The sequence below is a fragment of the Mirounga angustirostris genome, unplaced genomic scaffold, assembly GCF_029215605.1.
Source record: "Mirounga angustirostris isolate CCGP_5_RB_7025 unplaced genomic scaffold, mMirAng1.0.hap1 SCAF_3, whole genome shotgun sequence".
In the NCBI taxonomy this organism is placed as follows: domain Eukaryota; kingdom Metazoa; phylum Chordata; class Mammalia; order Carnivora; family Phocidae; genus Mirounga; species Mirounga angustirostris.
In genome coordinates, this window is record NW_026991711.1 from 148,773,002 (window position 1) to 148,794,561 (window position 21,560).

At 35.5% G+C, this 21,560-nt stretch overlaps 1 protein-coding gene across 2 annotated transcripts in view; it reads left to right on the plus strand.

Moving 5' to 3' along the window:
- The window catches only part of ITGAV (integrin subunit alpha V), a 95,461-nt gene that overhangs the window by 52,557 nt on the left and 21,344 nt on the right, over window positions 1–21,560 (plus strand). For both annotated transcript variants that reach the window (XM_045868390.3, XM_045868392.3), the window contains exons 7-17: window positions 270–395; window positions 2,223–2,267; window positions 3,242–3,285; window positions 3,377–3,433; window positions 5,700–5,752; window positions 6,150–6,352; window positions 10,937–11,128; window positions 13,304–13,349; window positions 14,700–14,807; window positions 16,947–17,005; window positions 18,554–18,708. In XM_045868390.3, coding sequence (XP_045724346.1) covers window positions 270–395; window positions 2,223–2,267; window positions 3,242–3,285; window positions 3,377–3,433; window positions 5,700–5,752; window positions 6,150–6,352; window positions 10,937–11,128; window positions 13,304–13,349; window positions 14,700–14,807; window positions 16,947–17,005; window positions 18,554–18,708 — 1,088 coding nt within the window. The remainder of the gene's footprint in view (window positions 1–269; window positions 396–2,222; window positions 2,268–3,241; window positions 3,286–3,376; window positions 3,434–5,699; window positions 5,753–6,149; window positions 6,353–10,936; window positions 11,129–13,303; window positions 13,350–14,699; window positions 14,808–16,946; window positions 17,006–18,553; window positions 18,709–21,560) is intronic.

Below are 21,560 nucleotides of genomic sequence, written 5' to 3' on the forward strand. Positions count from 1 at the left end.
TATTCCAGTTATTTAACATCATTTTGTGAATTAAGACAAATCCTGTATTCATAATTTTTGTTTACTAGCGGTGACTAATTTTAAAGAGCTTGAATAGAAGTAATTGTGACTTTAAAAATATTAAATTTCAGGTTTAATATTATGGAGAGTTATTTAAGGCTAATCATTGGAAATATTCATCTCTAATGCTATTTTTTGTGTGTGCAGGTGCCATTTATCATCTGCATCATAAATTCCCATTAGAAACTTATTTTGTATATATTTTTCAGGTCAGCTCATTTCGGATCAAGTGGCAGAAATCGTATCTAAATATGACCCCAAAGTTTACAGCATCAAGTATAATAACCAGTTAGCAACTCGGACTGCTCAAGCTATTTTTGATGACAGTTATTTGGGTGAGTAAAACCAAAATATGGATTCATTTTATGGAGTTGCAGTGTTATTTTTCCTGTATTTGCATATGCTACTTGAAGCAGGAAAATCTTTTATGTTGAAATAGATTAAGATTTTTTTTTTTAAATACAAAGAACAGGAACATAACAATTTCAAATTGTTATTGAGTACTTAGGTTATGTTATATTTCAGTAGTTGAAATTAAAGAGCAGTTATTTATACAATGATTAATAATAATAGAAAGCTCTTATTTTTAAAGATTCATTATTTTTTATTTTTTAATCTTTTTTTTTGAGAGAGTGCTCAAATGGGGGATGGGGCAAGGCAGAGAGAGAGAGAGAGAGAGAGAAAGAGAGAGCCTTAAACAGGCTCCAAGCCCAGCACAGAGCCTAATATGGGGCTCAATCTTAAGACCTTGAGATCATGACCTGAGCCAAAATCCAGACTCGGATGCTCAACCAACTGAGCCACCTAGATATACCAGTAATAATAGATAAGTTTTAAAGTATACTTACATATTCTAGGCATTGTTCTAAGTGCTTCATCTGTAATAATTTACTTAATCTTTGTAACAAGTCTGTGAAAGTATACTGCTATTATTCCCATTTTGTAGGTAAAGAAACTGAGGCACAAAGAGGCAAAATAACTTACCTAAAGTCACTCACTTAATAACTTGCTGTTCTAAGATTCAAACCCAGGCAGTCTGACTCTTAGGCTTCTGTTAACTATATTATTCATGGTGTTAAACTATGGTCTTTAAGATTTATTAAGTTTTGTTAGCTCCCTTTAAATTTCTCTTATTAAACCAAGTACATATGACAGAAGTAGTATTTTGCTGATTGAGGAAATCTGTTATTTGTTGCTCCTTTAAGATGAGTTACAGATTTACCATTTTTTTGAAATTGAAATATAATTGACTTGTAATATTATATTACTTTTAGGTATACAACATAATGATTCGGTATTTTTACATATTGTGAAATAATCATCACAATTCGTCTAGCTAACATTTATCACCACACATAGTTACAAATTTTTTTTTCTTGTAATGAGAACTTTTAAATTCTACTCTGTTACAACTTCCAGTATACAATGCAGTATTATTAATTATAGTCACCATGTTCTCATGACATCTCATGACTTATTTATAAGGGGGTGTTTGTACCGTTTGACCACCTTCATGCATTTTGCCCATCCCATCACTCCCAGCCTCTGGCAATGTCCGATCTCTTCTCTATAAGAAATTTACTGTTTTTAACTGACTCCTTTGTAAAATTGATAAAAGAGTCTTATTTTTCCAATAGAGATATACTATTTGAGTGTTTAACTATTTCCTTTAGATTCACTTACTATATACATGTGAATCTATTACCCCTAGAGAACAAAATATTACATTACTAAGGGAATTATTTTGACCCTTGAACAATGCAGGGCTTAGGTGCATCAACCCCTTGCGCAGTTGAAAATGCATATAACTTTGACTCCTCCGAAACTTAATTGCCTATTGTTGACCAGAAGCCTTAGCAATAACATAAAGTCAGTTAACACATATTTTGTATGTCATCTATATTATATACTCTATTCCTCCAATAAAGTAAGCTAGAAAAAAGAAAATGTTAAGAAAACCACAAGGAAGAGAACATACATTTACAGAACTGTACTACCTTTACTGAAAAAAATCCATGTATAAGTAGGTCTGTGCAGTTCAAACCCCTTGTTCAAGAGTCAAGTCCTACTTGAAAATATTTTCAAGGAAAGCCTACTCAGCAAGTATGCTGTAGGTAACTGTTTGTGCCCTGATGGTGTTTCACATTTTGTTCCCCCTCTAGGTTATTCTGTGGCTGTCGGAGATTTTAATGGCGATGGCATAGATGGTAAGATGCACTTAAACTATATTTAATCCTTCTTTAAAAATATAGACTAAGCATTTGAAACAGGTGGCATTGAAAAACCTCAGCAGTTAAAGAGTTTGAAACCATTGCTATATAATGTAACAAGAGAAATGAGGGAGATATTAGTACATTGACTTGAGCTTGGTCTATGTTAAACTTTCTCTAGCAGCTGCTGAAGGTTGAGCCAGCCGGTTGCTGGAGACCCCTGTGTCTTCCCGTCCGTTCCTTTCCAGCCCCAGGCATCGTAGTTTTCTTCAGCTTCTTCCTTCTTGCTTTCTTTTTTTTTTTTTTAAAGATTTTATTTGTTTATTTGACAGAGAGAGACACAGCGAGAGCGGGAACACAAGCAGGGGGAGTGGGAGGGGGAGAAGCAGGCTTCCCGCAGAGCAGGGAGCCCGATGTGGGGCTCGATCCCAGGACTCTGGGATCATGACCTGAGCCGAAGGCAGATGCTTAATGACTGAGCCAACCAGGCGCCCCTTTCCTTCTTGCTTTCAATAGTTTAAGTCCTCGTGGAAGGGCTTTAGTTTCTTCTTCCTGTAGACATAATTTCTAACTTTCTGGGCTCTGCCTGTAAGATTGTTACCCCATTCTCTGTCCATCCATCTTCCTTCAGAGCTCAATTTAGGAATCAGAGACCTCAGCTGATTTTGACCACATTCCTGTGTCACTGCCACCTCTACCCTATTTCACTTTGCTCCAAGATTACAAATGCCTGAGGGCATACATGCATTTATTTGAGGGTTCTCAAGAATCTTTCTGTATTTTGTAAACATTTGATTTTTGTAGTTAAAAAATGTTATGGTCATTTATTCTGGAGTACCAATTTTTAAGATTTTTAAATTTGTTTTCTACTGAAATAATAAAACAGAGCTTAAAGCTTTCTGATATACCCATTTCCTCTTGCAGTTTTCGGTATTGGTCTCGAAAATGAGTAATTATGTTTCTCTTTTCAGACTTTGTTTCAGGTGTTCCAAGAGCAGCGAGGACTTTGGGAATGGTAGGAAAATTAAAAGGAATCTAAAAAAAAAGAATCTCTGGCTTATCTTATATTTTACTGTGTTCCATATGCTTTTGTTTTTCCTCCACAGGTTTATATTTATGATGGGAAAAACATGTCCTCCTTACACAATTTTACTGGTGAGCAGGTATGCTTTTAAAATGTTTTTGTTCATTTAACATTTTAATTTTAACATCAGCAGTCCTAATGTTTTAAAACTTTTCTTGATAATATCATAATGGTTTACATTGAATATATAATAAATATTGGTTTAATATTCAATATTGTAAATATAAAATAAGCTTTAAAGAATTGACCTTTAACCAAAGTAATTTATGTAAGCAGAGCCTTTTGTAATTGCACATTATGGCTTGTTTTTTAAGGAAATACAGAAATTGGACACATACATGTCGTACACACAAAACCATAAAACTACCTTTTTCTTTGCTGATAACATTAAATTCTCCTTTAAGAAATGATCTATGCCTTTTAATTTTATTAGATGCAAAACAAAGCATGGCACAGATGTGTAAATTATAGATATTATAAGTAAACCTCATGTGTAGTACCTGAAATAAAACATTTCAGTTAAAAAGTAGTACTCTTAATTATAAGACTGATGAAACACTGACCTCTACCTCTGAAGCTAATTAATTAGTTAATTGAATTTAAATAAAAAATACATATATTTTTTAAAAAGCAGTACTTTTAGGTACTAGACATTCTCTGCAGGTACAGGCATTTTATAGCATTTTGTATCGTATATCTCAGAGAATTAAATGACAGGTTAGAAATGACAAAGGGAAAATTAGCAGGTACAGGAAAAATAAATGTCTCCCAGTTTGCAGATCTGGGTGGGATTGAAGCCCACTTCCTGTTCAGTAGAGATTATTGGGCTTTGCAAGAGGATCGATAGGATAAGGAAGTAGACTCATGGTCCCCAGAAACCTCTTCCCATGTGTGGTTGTCAGGGGTGGTACACAGCACAGAATGGCCTGCCGCTGACGGGCCCGTTGTGGTAGGGGTGGGTATCCCTTTGTGCGGCTGTGACGTCTTGACCTCCAGCAGCTTCTCCTGTTGGATGCCCATGTGTGTCTCTGGATCATGTTGTACACAGTCCACGATGCTTTCTTTATTACTCCTCAGCTGTTTTGTGGTGGGGGGGAGGAATACGGGCTTTGCTTTAAGACAGAGCTAGGCTCTAAATTCTCAGTCTTACTGCATCCGACAAAGGTATATGCCATTGTAAATCCGGTGGATCATTTGTAAAAATAGGGATACTGGTAACTTCCATATGGGGTTGTAGTAACAATCAAATGAAAACCTTTCAATCCCGGTGCCCAGGATAAAATTTGTTGCAGTAAATGCCCTGCTTTCTTTACAGTTTTAAGTAGAGCATCCTGCAAGACTAGGACCTGACCATAGTATTCTGTTAAATTGCAGTGCAAATACAATACACTTTATACACATGCTCTGATCTTGTAATTGAATGCAGACTGCCCCATCATTGTCGTAGTTAACTGAATCAACCCAAAATAGATAATGTAGGAATCTCCCGTATCATTTCCTCTTAATAGCTCCACTAATCAAATTTTGGAAGCTTTGCTAACTTTCCTTTTTTTGGTTTGTTGACTCATTCCTCACCTTAGTTCATCTTTAAACTGTCATCTCTTTTAGTTTTGCTTTGCGTGTTGGGTTATCTTTAGAACTTTTCTTTTCACATTTATTTCCAGCCAGGCTGCTCTGTCTGTGATGGCCAGTAGTCTCCTGTAGTGGGGGAGAGGACATTCCTTCTCTCTACACATAATCCTGTAATAAATCCAAAAACATTTGTACTGTGTATAATTCAAAAGCAAAGCCACTGGCAAGTAATCAGTTGGGACGTGAGACAAGAACATAGTCATTCCAGTGTCTTTCTAAAGAGTGATTTCTTGAGGGTAGCAGTGTTTTCACATAGGAAGAGCCATTTATGATCTATTAATAACTATTATCTATTATGTTTACTGCATAAACTCCCACTGATAACTTCTTGGGCTCATTTAAAACTTCTGTCTATGACTGTATGTCTTTCTGGTAGTGTGTCTATGCCTGGCAATGTTGGGTAGTAGAGAAAAAGGGAGATCGTAGATTAGGCCTGGGAAGGAGCACTGGTTATGCGTGGACTTAAGTGGGATGTGTTGAAGACACTGAAATGATATACATGGGGTATGTTTTGCCCATAAATCTAGGAGCATAAAAAAGCCTCATTACCTGATAGTGTTGGTAGAATAAACAAAAGAAAAGAAATTAAGATTGAAGCACTATGTGCAGAGAAAAAAAAATAACCCCTTCTGTTTGATAAATATACCACAAATATTAACTGTCCAAACTAGTTGGATGAAATGTAAACATTTCATTTTCTTTTTGTTATCCAGATGGCTGCATATTTTGGATTTTCTGTCGCTGCCACTGACATTAATGGGGATGAGTAAGTTTAAAAAGATGTTTCCAGGAACAGTTTTCCTCTCATGTTTATGAATGCTTTACTAAAACTAAACATTTTTTTCTTTTGTTTCTTTGTCCTCTTCCTGCTAATCTTTCTATTTAAGGAACCAATTTGAAGCAATCTTATCATGAATACGAGAAAACCTCTATGTTCATAATTTCTTTCAGTAGCTTTTATGATGTGAAGGAATAAAATTTTTATGAAATCCTCGTGGTTTCTTAAAGGAGTTGGAGGAAGGTTTGAATTTGAAATGATTTTATGCTTCAGTTTGGTTATGAGAGATACGGAAAGAGGGAGACTGAGTTTTAAATAAGAAAAAAATTGCTATTAATAGATGGAATTTGATCTTGCTTGGGTGACAAAGATTCTGTTCTTTTAGTTACGCAGATGTGTTTATTGGAGCACCTCTTTTCATGGACCGTGGTTCTGACGGCAAACTCCAAGAAGTGGGGCAGGTGTCTGTGTCTCTGCAAAGAGCCTCAGGAGACTTCCAGACGACCAAGCTGAATGGGTTTGAGGTCTTTGCGAGGTTCGGCAGTGCCATAGCACCGTTGGGAGATCTGGACCAGGATGGCTTCAACGGTGAGATCAATGTTCAGCAATGGTGTGTTCCTAATTTTGTGTCTACCCTCATCTACTGAAGTTCATGCTAGCAAATCTTCCTGGAAAGAAGCATATGATTGACAGTGACACACCAGGTTAAACGACAGTTGCTCTTTTTCGTTAAAAAGCAGAGAAAATTAAAAAAATGGATTCTCACGAGTTATTATTCATATAGCCTCAAATTAGAATTTTGCAACAGTTCGTTTCTGAGAGGAAATCTGCCTTCCCAGGGAGCCCAGTGTAAGGTGGGTGATTTTCTGTCTCTGTCCTGCTTAGCATCAGCGCCCTCTACTGTCCTGTATGGATACAAATGTAAAAACGCACCCAGGTACGTTGTCAAGGCCAGGTTGACTATAATTGCATCCCTCAAAAGTACGATTTGCCATTCATATTTTTAAAGCCATAACTTTGTTGTGGCTGTCTAAGAAATTCTGAAGGAGGTTATAACTCCCCTTGTGGGGGCAAGTAAAAAATATAAGTTCATTGTTTTATTATAGTCCCATTTAATAATTTAATTAATATCTGTAAGTATCTTTAAAAATCAAAGTTGGCTTTTATTTTAGAATAAAAGCTAGATTACAAATTATCAAGGCTTTTTTAAAAAGAAATACGATTACAAAACTCTCTAGAGATCACAGAATAGAGTTGAACTGTTGGTTTTTTGAATAATAGGTAATACATAGGAATATGCCCCTTAAAATTTAAAGAAAGTTATAAATTAAAGAGAAAACTTCAAAAATACAGTTGACTCATATCTTCCAAATAGTAGTGGAAAAGTAAAACATTTTTTAGGCTTCAAGACTACTTCACTCCTGCCTCTCGGGTAGTTTTATGTCATGCACTGGAAGTGTCATTTCTGAGATTAACCCTTAGATGTTTTCAGTGTTAGTGAGAACTACTCACAGAGACGTCTTGCTTCCTAAAATTTTTTTGCTTCCTAAAGATTTTTATGACCAAGAGAACATAAACCAAATGGAACTCTGGTGTAAAGTTTAAAATAGAAGTTGAAAAGAATAGCATAGAACAGATTAAACTATTACTTATTGATAACAAAACTACCTAGAAAACATAGGGCCAAATTTAAGGTTCTATCTTGAATAAATGTAATGAGTTCCTTGCTATAGCAGGACCTTTGTCTCTGGGTTTTCTGGGAGATCCTGGGCATGTTTGCTGTCACTTTGTCTTAAGGGTATTCTGGCCACTTTAAAGAAAATTTCCTCAATATCGTGATCTGGCCAACATCTCATTCTGCTTTCTGTATTTTTATCAAATGTGTGATCTGTGACTACAACAATTAAAACAACAGATAACAAATACTGAAGTTTTACAAAGATTTTACAAACAGATTTTACTTCTAGAGATGTATACCATAGAGGAGGATTTTGTTCTCCCCAAGTTTCTCCTGGAATCTTATTACCCAAAATAATAGATTGTGAATGATCTGAGCTGTGTTTATGTAACTATTTATATATACTTACAGATTACACACACACACACACACACACACATATATATATAGTTTATATATATAAAATGAACTGTTAGTTATAACCTGGATCTTTTCTTTGTTCAAACCTGATGACATTAGCCCTTTGTTATGCCATTCATCTTATATTCCTCCCTTTCTACCGACACCACTAGGAAACCCTAGGTATCATCAAGAGGGATACTGAAAACAAAACAGTAAAGTTATGTTCTACAATAATGTGAAGTTTTTGTCAATACCCCTCCAGAAAGAGGGAAAAAAACACAGAAAATAAAAACTGAAATGATCAAAGGAAGAAATCAGTTGAGTGAAGAAGTAGGACTTTCCAGACTAAACAGATGTCAGCCAAGAGAGAATATGATTAGAATAAATAAAACAATGAGAAGTTTAGAAAAGTTAAAGATAATTTTTATTAAATGATTTCTCAACACTGGAGTTGTCTTCTGTTGGGAAATTATATTTTGATAAATACATTTTTTTTTTCTTAAAGATTTTATTTATTTATTTGACAGAGAGAGACACAGCAAGAGAGGGAACACAAGCAGGGGGAGTGGGAGAGGGAGAAGCAGGCTTCCTGCCAAGCAGAGAGCCCGATGTGGGGCTCGATTCCAGGACCCTGGGATCATGACCTGAGCCTAAGGCAGACGCTTAATGACTAAGCCACCCAGGTGCCCCTGATAAATACATTCTTAATGCATATGTCAAGTTAGAAGTTATGCTTACCTTTGAAACTTAAGAAAGATAAAAGAAGGACTCTTGTATAATTTAAATACTACTTTTTTTTTTTTAAGAATAACAAATTCTTAGTTGGTTCTTACTGCAGGCCATGCACTGTTCTAAGGGCTAAAAAGGAGAGGATAAATTAGAGCCCATGCATGTCCTTAAGGAATTTAGCATCACCAGGGGCAATTTTTATGTAAACAAGTAAACATTAGAATGCAGCCGTGGCAGTGTTTGAGATATTCCTGGGCATAATGGTCTTACATAAAAGACGAGCGATCACGGTGTCTTTGGTGTCTCAGGGCATGCAGCATCGAGGAGGCTGAAAGCAGTTTGTGTATGTTAAGATATAATTAAGGCAGTTTGGAATGACTGGCACCTAGGGGCTGTCACAGGCAAGGTGGACACATCCTTGCTCTTATGAAGGTTATGTTTTGTAGAGGAACCATAGAGTAAACACATAATGGGGAAATTCAGACAGTGATAAAGGCTGTGGGTTAAAACAAACAAAAAAAGGCAGGTTAATGTGATAGTACCTAGACAGTGTAAGTGAGAGGGGAGAGTACATGGGTTCATTGTCAGGGAGAAACCTCTCTGATAAGATGATATTTCATCTATGATTTGGATAAACAGAAGGAACAAAGCTTGAAAAGCCTTGGAGCAAGAGCTGTTAAGGCAGAGGGAGCAGCAAGTATAAATCCGAAGATGGGGACTAGCTTGATATGTTTAAGGAACAGAGGAAAAGACCAGGATTGATAGGAAGGGTGAGTGAGGGATAGAACTGGAGGGTGGGGATGTGAGGAGTGGTGGTGGAATGAATAGACAAATCAGGTAGTGTTTAAATGCTTTGGGAAATATTGAAGGATTTTCAGAAGGAAGGTGACATGATATTAACCTTTGGCAGCTTTGAGGAGAGTGGGTTTAGGGGCAAGAACAGAAGTGGGAGCTGCGTAGGTTGCTTTAGGGATCCAAGGAAAGGATGAGAATGGCTTGTCTAGGATGGTACCAGCAGACACAGGGAAGTGGACATATTTATAATATATTTCAGAGTTAGAAAAGGTCGTAGTGACCATTTTTTTTTAAATAAGAATTTCAAACTTCTTATTTATTTGTGTTATCTTAATACAAGTTGAGCAAGATTGAAATGAAGTCATAACTTTCAAATTTCCAAGGCAGACTGACTTCTACTTCAAAAAACAAAACCATGTACATAACTAGAATTTTGAGAGCTGGAATGAACCTTAGATGAACCTTTTAACATGTCCCCTTCTTTCCATTTTAAGAATGAGGTATTTTGAGGTCCAGAAAGGTTAAGTGATTTATCCAAGGTAAGACCCAGAATATCTGACTCCAGGTTAATGTCATTTCCACACAGCTTTGCTCGAATCTCCTTAAATTAGGTTGTTGCTTTTGAATAAAGAATATGCTACTAAATTTTGAATCAGTATTTATTGTGATAAATGGGTTGTATGAATACAGGTCCGTGCCCCCCACCCCCGCCCCCGCCGCCACTATCCTGAAGTGTAGAGCCTTCCTATGAAAACTTTTATAAGCAGAGGGGCACCTGGATGGCTCATTTGGTTAGGCGTCTGCCTTCGGCTCAGGTTATGATCCCAGGGTCCTGGGATTGAGCCCTGCATTGGGCTCCCTGTTGAGCGGGGAGTCTGCTTCTCCCTTTCCCTCTGCCCCTCCCTCCGCCTTGCCCATGTGTGCTCTCTCTCTCTCAAATAAATAAATAAAATCTTAAAAAAAAAAAAAACTTTCATAAACAGAAATCGTGTAAAGTGAAGAAGCAACTATCATTAATTTATATGGAAAATTTTTCCAGACTCGAAAAATTTCCCAGACCCAAAAAGTAACCTCTCTCAGGCTTTTGTGATACCTTAAGACACATCTTGCTAATGGATGCAAAAAAAAGTTGAGATAAAGTACAGATGCTCACACAGTTCAGTGCTATGGTGGTTTGATGCTGAGATGCTGGATGTAATTCCCCGGGAAAGAGCTTAGGGGTGCCACTCTTGCTGCTCAGGGTGCACGCAGCCTCTAGACGGGTTCATTGCAAAACAAACACTGAATGCTATTTTGGCTTTTCTTTGTAAAAGCGAATCCTCTTCGGATTTCTTTCAGTTAGCAAAACAGGTACTAACGTAGGTCTTACCTAAAAGCAAAGCGGTGTTAGGGGAATGTTTGGAAAGCAGAATATATGTGTATTAAGATCTTCACCTTGTAAATAGTAAGTACTAAGACTTCCTTCCCTCCATCCTTGCCCTCCCACTCTCCGTCGTCTTTCCTTCTCCTTCCCCTTCTCCGTTTTACTTGTCTCCAAATCCCCTCTCCCCTCTTTTTTTCCCCTACAGATATTGCAATTGCTGCACCATATGGGGGTGAAGATAAAAAAGGAATTGTTTATATTTTCAATGGAAGATTAACAGGCTTGAATGCAGTACCATCTCAAATCCTTGAAGGGAAGTGGGCTGCTCGGAACATGCCACCAAGCTTTGGCTATTCAATGAAAGGAGCCACGGATATAGACAGAAATGGATATCCAGGTGCTTTCCTAGAAATACAGAGTTTCTTAGGTTTTTCAGTCCTAATAGAAATAGTTTTAGTTACTGCTCTCTTGATTTATGTTATGAGTCATTTCAATTAGATACTTCAAGTATTGTTCATACCCCTGCTGTACTGAAGGCACTGTTCTCATCACCGAAGGGGGTTTGAAGCAAAGACAGCTCTATTTCCTGGGAGCGTCCAATAGAAAACACATACTCTGTTTCGTCTTTTGTTGTTCCTAAAGCCTGTAATGAAATGTCAGAGAAAAATGTTGTAGAAGCTAGAAACAAAAGCTGAATGTTCATTCTAACTTTTTAAATGTCTTTTTTTGTTTGTTTTTAATGGTCTAGCATTTTTATGGACTTGACTAATCATTGTCATTTAAAAAAAAATACATTATCTCATTTAATTCTCCCAGTAAGGCTGGTGAGGAATATAAGCCAGCTCATCTCTTTATTACACCATTTTATGGATGAGAAAAGAAACTGAAAAAAGTGATTTGCCTGAGGTTTGCCTGTGGGTTTGAACCAGGACAGGAAGCGAGGCCTTTTTCTAGCTCTTACATACTTTGGAGTATTATAATGGATCTGGATCATTTTGGGCATTCTTTAAATGAAATATAATGCAGAAGAATTGGTTACCTTTATTGTTGAAACAGTTCATATGAGCCCAATATACAAGTATGTTGAAGTACTTTTAGAAATAGGACAGGAAGTTCATTTTTACCTGTTAGTGTTATTTCAAGAGATTTTTTTGGTTATTTATGTAATAAATTTGTTATGGAACGTTTAGAAAATACAGCAAAGCAGATCTTTCAATAATTTTTTCCAATGCATTCATACAGTTTTCTAGAAGATAAAAGTATGCCTTAGGCACTGTTAATAGCATATTTTATTTACTTAAAATCAGGAATATTTCCCCGTATTATTAATTATTCTTCTGAAGATGAATTTTATGTTTCCCATTCTATGAAATGTCTGTATCATATCTTATTTAACTTTATGTTTGGGCATTTATATCCTTGCATGCAATTCCAGGGCATATCTCTGATTATTTCCTTAGGACAAAATTCTAGAATTGCTGTCAAAGATATGCACTTTTTAAAAAAGTCTGTTGAAACATATTGTCAAATTACAATCCCACTCCCTCCAAAAGGTTTCACAACTTTTTTAAGCACTCACCAGAGTGATCATTTCCCCATATTTGTGCCTACACTGAGGGTCATCTGTTGTTTCTTTTAAAATAAGTTTAAACTATATGATGGGTGGAAAATGTTACTTTGTTTTACTTTATAATTTTTAATTATTAGGGAGGGTAAACATTTTTATTTATTTGTATATATATTTACTTTCGTGACTTTTTTTCCTTTTTTTTCTTTTTTTTGCTTTGTTTCTGTTGGGATGTTGTTTTTTTCTTTCCTTTTTTTTTAACTTGTGGCAGTGCCTTAAATATTTAATTGAAGATTCTGACTCCTTAACATGTATAAATTTTTCATTTGTCACATTTGGTTTTTGCGCATAAAAAAGTTCTTAATTTTTATGTAATCCAGTCTACCGATTTTTATGGTTTCTCATGTATTTTTTGCTTCGAAAGAGTTTCCTCAGACTTACCTTGGGGAGCTCTTATTTCATTTTTTCGTAATCGTGAACCTGTTGTTATCAGCTTGCATATAAAAATTAATGCATTCTGTTCTTGTTAATTTGAATGCTACCTGCTATTAGTCTAAGTATTCTACATATATATAATGTGCTTTTTTGGTTTTTTTTGAACAGTGAAAAAATTTATAATGAAATTTAAATTTATAATGAATTTTATAATGAAATTGTAAAATCCACAGGCACCTATAAAACTTTTTCCTCTGAGGGGTATATGTATTTGGTTGACATGCACTTCCTTATTGTTGCTAGTGTTTACAAAGTATCCATTAAAAAGATACTCATCTACCCAGATGAAAGATTAGTTTTATGATGAGTGTTTGCCATTCAGTGATAGCTTATTTAGAGTTTTCATATGTTTTCACCTTTTAGATATTATCTTACAACCACTTAATGAAGAATAGTTTTGAAACTATATCTAAATCTTTATTATATGCACTGAAAGTTTTATAGAATGGTATATGAATTAAAAAACATTATTATTATTATTATTTACATGTTTTTCTACTCTCTTTTAAGACTTAATTGTAGGAGCTTTTGGTGTAGATAGAGCTGTATTATACAGGTGAGCATGTTTCCATCTCCTGTAATATAGGAATATTCTGAATTATTTGGCAGTTTTATAGTTAAGCCCAGTGCTTGAATTTCAGTTTAATTTTCTTGAAGTAATGATAAAATTTGTTTGTTCTTTCAAGTCTTGCTGCAGGCAAGTAGCATTTATACAAGAAAATCCCAAAATAGAGAAAGCTGTAGATTTTTTAATTTAAAAAAGCATTCAGATTTTTCCCACTTTGTTCTTTAAATTGTGTTAAAAAATATTCTTCTGCTTTTTAAATCTCTTTAACATTTATATGAGTTTACATTTTCTTCTAAAGAGGCAAGAAATTAACTTGATGTTTATGCCACAGCATTCTGTGACCACAAGGGCAGTATGTAATAACTCCCCAAATCAGTATTTTTATTATTAGAGCAATATGTATAAATCCACATACCTGTATTTCTCAGCTTCATCTATGTTCCCAGTTATTCTCTATATTTAATCAATTCCCTATGCTTTAGGCTACCATCTGGCATCGCAAGTAGATTAAGGTGTTTACACTTCCATGGGATGTGTTTATACATGCCAGGATAACTAACATTAGTTCTGGGGAATGGAATTTATGTTGGCCAACTTGGCGCCACCTGTGCGTTCATATCGATTCCAGGATTTATCATGATTGAGATAGGCACACTGACCTGAGCCTACTAGATTTTTATACAGTGTTTAAATCTGTGCATCTGAACTTTGGAGAACTATTTATTTTATCATTTCAGTTTTTTAAATTGTTATCAAAGAATTAATAATGCATGTAGTAAAAGCTCAAGTAGTACAGAAAGGGCATAAACAAAAAAACATACTTTATCTCATGTCAGTTACTAGTTTATGCGTATACCCTACCAGAAATATTCTGTGCATTAAAAAATTGTGTGTGTGTGTATGCATCCTTTGTACATGATGGGTTTTTTTTCTCTCATATAAAAATGATATCTTGCATATATCTTAAAGATTATCTCATATCCATCCACACAGATGGATTTATGTTACTCATGTCCTCTCCTGTATTGCATTGCATTAGGTAGATGCCCACGACGTGTTTAACCATTCTGCTGTGGTGGACTGAGTTCAGATAGGTTGGCCAGTTGTCCTGCTTTGCCTGGAACTGAGGGATTTACCAGGTCATGGGACTTTCAGTGCTAAAATCAGCATAGTCCCTGGCAAACAGGAATAGTTTGTCATTCTGTGTTTAGGTTGTTTTTATTCTTTTTACTATGCTTTAGTAAACATTGCACTTATATATGCAGTGAATGTAAATCTAATAAAATGCTTAGGTCAATCTAACATTTCAAATAACTTTTTTTTCTTTTTTTTAACCAGGGCCAGACCAGTTATAACTGTAAATGCTGGCCTTGAAGTATACCCTAGCATTCTAAATCAAGACAATAAAACCTGCCCACTGCCTGGGACAGATCTCAAAGTTTCCTGGTAAGGGCATTAGTTTAATAATAGTTATTATTGTGATTATTGGTGTAGTCATTATGAAAACAATTGAAAATGAGGTGGGGAGCTGAAATATTGGTACAACAGTTTCTCTGAGTATACTCTCTTTTCATAGATTGGATTATGGAAATATTATTCCAAAGTACATATGTAGAAGGCTCTAGAAATATGCTACAAACTAGTATGAACTTCATTTTAAAAAAATGATGCATGCTCAATGAATATATTCAAAAAGGAGAAAAAGCTAATAAGATCTCCGAACTCATTTATATTTAATTCTAAACAGATCCATGAACATTTTAATTTTTAAAAGATATCTTTTCCAGATTTAATATCTGAATAGTTGCATGAAAAGTATTATATATATTAAATCTATTGTATAAGTAATATCTCATCAGTATAATATGCTTGTTCTTCTACTTGTTCCCTTACCAGTTTCTAAAGAAAACTATAATTTTTTTTTAAGTTTAATGTCTGAATTCTTTTCTAGTCCAGTGTTTTGCAAGTCTCCATTATTTGTATGCTATTTTTTGCTACATTATATGATTTTTGCTGTATTTTCATTCTACCTGTATTTATAATTTTTTGTTTTTTTTCTTTTCTTTCTTTCTTTCTTTTTTTTTTTTTTAAGTAGCCTCCACCCCCAGCATGGAGCACAACATGGGGCTTGAACTCATGACCCTAAGATCAAGAACTGAGCTGAGATCAAGAGTTGGACTCTTAACTGACTAAGCCACCCAGGCGTCCCTAAAGTTTTTTTTTTCTCTAAATTGATTCATGTTTTACTTAAAAACATTTTAAAATAAGATAAAGAAACCCAGTACCTTTCTCATACATATCAAAATAAGTATTAAATTAAGAAAAATCTTGACCCATTTACTACTAAAATTACCATGAATACTCTACTTTGGAGAACACTGTTCTTTATGTTCCTTGGTTACACAGAAAAATCAGAGAACTTCTGACAAATGCAGGGTGGAATGATTGGAAGCTGGGAAAATTTTACTTCAGAAGAGCTAATGAGGGCGCCTGGGTGGCTCAGTCGGTTGAGCGACTGCCTTCGGCTCAGGTCATGATCCCGGAGTCCCGGGATCGAGTCCCACATCGGGCTCCCTGCTCGGCGGGGAGTCTGCTTCTCACTCTGACCCTCCCCCCTCTCATGTGCTCTCTCTCTCTCATTCTCTCTGTCAAATAATAAATAAAATCTTTAAAAAAAAAAAAAAAAAGAAGAGCTAATGAAAAAATATTTTTCCTGATTCTGTTTTTGAATTATTATAGTTATTAAAACATTTTTCAAAATTTTCTTTCTTTCATTGGATTGCATTAAAAATTTAGTAATATTTTTCTTAATTTATATTGATTGGCAGTAAAGTTGTTTTCAGATTTTGGCTTTAAGTTTTACTGTCTTTCTTCCCCTCACTTACTCTGCATGCCCCTGTGAAGTTGCTAATAATATATTTTAAATTATGCAAATAATTCAAAGGCCTTGAATACACTAAGCAGTAGCTTTCATATGTTTTCGATTATGGCACATAGTATGAAATACATTTTGCATCATAATCCACTAAAGACATGTATGTAATTAAAACAAAAGTTCCATGAAATCTTATCTTTCAGTCAGTTTTATTTATTTGATTTATTTTTTTAAGACGGTGCTAACCCAACCCATTAAACTAATTTCATGGCCCATTAATAAACCCACTCACAACCCATTAATAAATCGTGACAGACACTGTTCTAGAGGAGCTTTCTAATTAAAGGAAGCTTTGGTGGAGATTTTTAGTAAGTGAGATGTTATTTTAAATCTGGTTGGTCATTTCTCTCATTGAGATTTATCAATAGGTTCTCTAAATGTGAGAGGAAGTTAGGAGATTCTTTTCTTTTTCTTCCTTTTTTTTTTTTTTCATCAAGGTACCATGAAAGTAAATGTGCTTAAAATACCGAAGCATGAGTTGTTATTCTATGTAGTTTCATGTTTCAAGAATAATATGAAGACATGAGAAAAGATATAAAAGGCTTCACTATATAAACTGTGTATTAGAAATGTGAGATTTGGGGGTGATTTATTCAAAAATATGTCTAAACTGGATTATAGGATTTGTATATATTTTTATTTTTCTGCAGTTTTAATGTCAAGTTCTGCTTAAAGGCAGATGGCAAAGGAGCACTTCCCACGAAACTTAGTAAGTGTTCTATGGAAAAATTATATAATTCTGTATCTGTAGCACTCAAAGTATTTTAAGATATTTGAATAGTTAACACAAATAGTTGTTATTTAACGTTCTTCATTTTACTATTACGCTTAAAGACTCTTAACATTGCCACATAATTACCTTGTTGACTTTTAAGTTAATTCAGATAGAATATATACTTATTTATTGACATTGTGAACAAAGTAGCCCACTGAATGGTAAATATGGCCTTCAGAAAGTTCAACAATTACCAATGAGAGATAAATGAACTCTAGGGGAAATGGGTATCACTGTTTATAAATAGATGATCTACGGAAGAGTTGGTATTTTATGTCTTAGAGAAGCCCCCAGCCATCTCAGGAGTAGAGGTGCTTTAGAAATGATGGAAGAAGTAGTCTGGGCCACTAAATTTAACCCATATGGCAAACTCCTAACTTGACTCTTGCTTTCCAGAAAATGGTTTATGTGGTCCAGAGAGCAAGGTAGGAGAGCTAAGTGATTATTGCCAAGATTTGTGATTATGTTAGTGACAAGTGCTGAGAAGTAATGATAAAGCAGGGGAAGAAGACTGAATCTTTTGGGTATGTGTCTGTGCATGAAAATTTACATAGAGGAGCAAGGCAAGGCGTCACTGGAAGATGACTTTTCAGTAGTAAAGACCCGAAGGAAGTGAAGGACCTAGGGGATGTCCGGAGGAGTATTTTGCACAGAGGAAATGGCAATTTCAAGAGGCCTGAGACAGAAGTCTGCTTAGTGTGTTTGAGAAACACAAGGAGGGCAATGTGGGTGGGTAGAACAGAACTGGAAGCAAAATAACCCTGCGTTCTCACCCAATTTGACATGAAGTTCAACATTTAGAGAAATTTAGAAACTTGGTCTGCACTCTTATCCACTTTGAAGAAACTATTTAAAGAAGTACTGAATCTTAGAAGGAAGTCCGCCTAACAGCTGTGCTTCAGACTATTGGTTGCACATTTGTTTTAAGATAATTCTTGATCCAGTCAACTTTGGTCACCTGCTTCATGAGGGACATATTTGACAATCTGATATGGCCGCTTCAATAGAAGTAGTAGTTGCAGGTGATGCAAACTGTTTATTCATCATAGTGTCTAATAAAATGGTATGGGTACATATTAGTAAATATTTCTTAATTTCAATCAGCGAGAAATTGCTGCTACTCGCATTAATGGTGGAAGTCTTAGTTCACATATGTTTCATGCTCTGAACTTCTTCCTCTCAGCTTAAAGTAAAAGAAAAAATTTCCTTTTCATCTGATGGTTATTTTACTACTATCATTATCTATTGTCTGGATTAATATATGACATTACTTTGGGGATTATTGGATTGATTATTTACTCTTAAATATTTATTCAGAATTAATGTTATAGTCTCACTACATTGTATAGACATTTTTAGTGAATTACAAGGAAATTACTTCTTAAGTAATAAATATCTCTGTTTACATGAAAACTCTAGGTATCTAGGAGAGATATGTGTCCACAAAGATTATGTTAGTTATAAATCCTTTGGTTTGTATAGACTTCCAGGTGGAGCTTCTTTTGGATAAGCTCAAGCAAAAAGGAGCAATTCGACGAGCACTATTTCTCCATAACCGGTCACCAGGTCACTCTAAGAACATGACCATTTCAAGAGGGGGACAAATGCAGTGTGAGGAACTAATAGCATATCTGCGGGTAAGAGATGCTTTTCTGCTTCATTATCTTTTACTTTTTACTATTTTTTTAACCTAAATGAGTTTCACTGTGTATAAAGTTTTTGGTATTAAATCAAAAAGAAAACACTTGAGAAAATTTGACTTTTTAAAGTATCAAACCTGAGTAATGGATTTTTGCTCGTGGCAAACTGGATGTTCCAAATGGCTGTTCTACAACAAGGCTACTGAATAAATTATAACAAACGTATTTCTTAAATATCACTAGATTCTCAAAGCATAAAAAAAATCTCCAGGGTCCAAAAAAAGAAGCAATCAGTTAAAAAAACTACATTGGCAAAATTTGACTTGTGAGTTGTATGCGAGTATGTGATCCAGAGTGGCTGCGGAAAGGATGAGCAGTAATTGCCCCAGAAGAAACAGTTTTAAACCTGCAAAGGCTTGAGGTGTTGGAATTATCAGTTACAAAATACGAATTTTTATAAAATGTTTAAAGAAAAAATAAAACTTTTTAAAAAGAATACAAAAATTAATGATGTAATGTAGGGTGATTAACATAACATAATAATAAAAAAAATACAGAAACGTCAGTGAAGATTTGGAAGACAACATAATTAACCACCTCAATTTAACAGACTTATATAGAATACAAAAATTGACCATATATGGGTCACAAAGGAAGTTTAAATAAATTTCAAAAAGTTGAAATCATAGAAAATACACTGTTTGATCATGGTGCAATTTTTAGAAAGCAGTAACAATAAAGATAAATTGGGAATTAGGAATTGTGATTTTAAATAACTTACGGATCAAAAAAGAGATCATAATGGAAATTTACTTAAAAATGACTCATAATGAAAATTCTGCTTATCAAAATGTGTGGGATGTCACAGAAGCAGAAAATAAAGTAAATGTGTAGCCTTAAATGCTATTTAATTTAAATGAAAGATTGATCAAGAAAAAATTGAGGGAAAACAAAACAAAAAAAATTTAATTCCACACAATAAGGAATTAAAAAGGGACATAGCTACAGGTGAAGAAGGGATTACAGTAATAGAATATTGTAATAACCTTGTGCTAAGACATAGAAAAACTTAGACAAAACAAGGATATTCTTAGAAAATTATAACACAACTACCATAAGAAGAAATAGAAAACCTAAAAAAGCCATGTAACCATATAAACCATTCTAAAAATTGAGTTGCCAGTTAAAAATCTTTACACCAAAGGAAACACAGATGGTTTTATAGGTGATATCTACCAAACCATGAAGAACAAGACATTCCAATATTAAGCTCTTTGAAGGGATAGAAAAATAGAAAATATGTCCAACTTAATTCTATGAAGCCAGTGTAATTGATGCCCAGAAAGGTGGAGGATAGTCCAAGCAAGAATTTCATGCCAGTCTTTCAGAAAGACATAGATGTAAAATTACTAAATCAAATATAAGCAAAATAAATCCTAGCAGTTTATTAGAAAAGATAAAATAAGTAGACCAATTTTGATTTATTCTAGGGTGGGTTAACTTAAAAATATAGAAGTATAGCTTAACATGAATAAGACTGAAGAAAAAACACGAACGTCTTAAATATAGGAAAAGCTTTTGATTAAATTAAATAACTCTTCATGATTTAAACAAGCTTCAAATTGGAGGTTTTCCAAGATAGTGGAGGAGTAGGAGACCTGAGTTTTGTCTGGTCCCAGGAATTCAGCTAGATAGCTATCAAATCATTCTGAACACCTGTGAACTCAACTGGAGATCTAAGAAAATAATAGCTGCAACTCTACAAATAGAAAAGCAACCACTTTCTGCAAGGTAGGAGGTGCAGAGAAGTGAATCCAAGGTGATATATGGGAAGATAAATGGGGTGGGGGTGGGAAGGGGCCTCCGTAAGCCAGCACAGGAAAGTGATATAGGAGCGGAGTGCAAAATCAGAACTTTTAAAAATCTCCGGTGAGGGATGTCCCTGCCTGAAAGGTGTTCAGGTAGCAAAGCAGGGTACAACCCTAGGCGGGGCAGTGTGGTCTCAGGATCCTCGGAGTCACAGGAAGACCAGGGGTGCCTGAGTGTGGCAGAGCTCCCAGGCATCAGAGTGGGGAAGCAGCTGCAACCAGTGAGCCCAGGAGTGGGCTCTCAGCTTGGGGTTGCCATAAACCACCAAGCTCGGGGTTGTCATAAACTACCAACCACAGCATGGGTCTGGTGACCACTCTCTAAGCAGGGGCCCAGCAAGCAGAAGAACCCCAGCAAAAGCCCCCTCCCTCCCCGGGAGGAGCGGGGAGGAGTGGTGCAGGTGCATGCTGCTGGAGTCTGCAGGGTTTGGAGACTCCAAACAGGGTCACGTGCCTGAGATAGAAATGCTCAATCACAGGCTGGGTGAGCACAGAGGGTGGACAGAGACCAGGAAGACAAGAGAGATTGTCTGTTTTTCCCTGAGGGTGCACTGAGGAGTTGGGGGTGCGAGCTTTTGGCTCAGGGGCTGGAGATTGGGAGGCAGCGTTTTCATTCTCATCCTCTAAAGCAGCGCAAAAAGCCTTTAGGGAACAAAAGCCACATAGAGCGGTCGGAAGCCACTTACTCAGCCTGGCCCCCTGGCAAGGGTGGTGTAATTCCGCCCCGGGGAAAGACACCTGAAAATCAGCGCAACAGGTCCCTCCCCCAGAAGATCTACAAGAACATTGAGCTAAGACCAAGTTTACGCAGATCACACAAACTGCAAAACTCTAGCGCTAGGGGAAAAGAGTATATAGAATTCATGGTTTTTTTTCTTCATGATTCTGTAATCTTTCAATTTCAATTATTTTCTTTTTCTTTGCAACCAATTTCTTATTTTATCAACTCTTTTGTTAAGTATTTTTTTATTTTCATTTTTA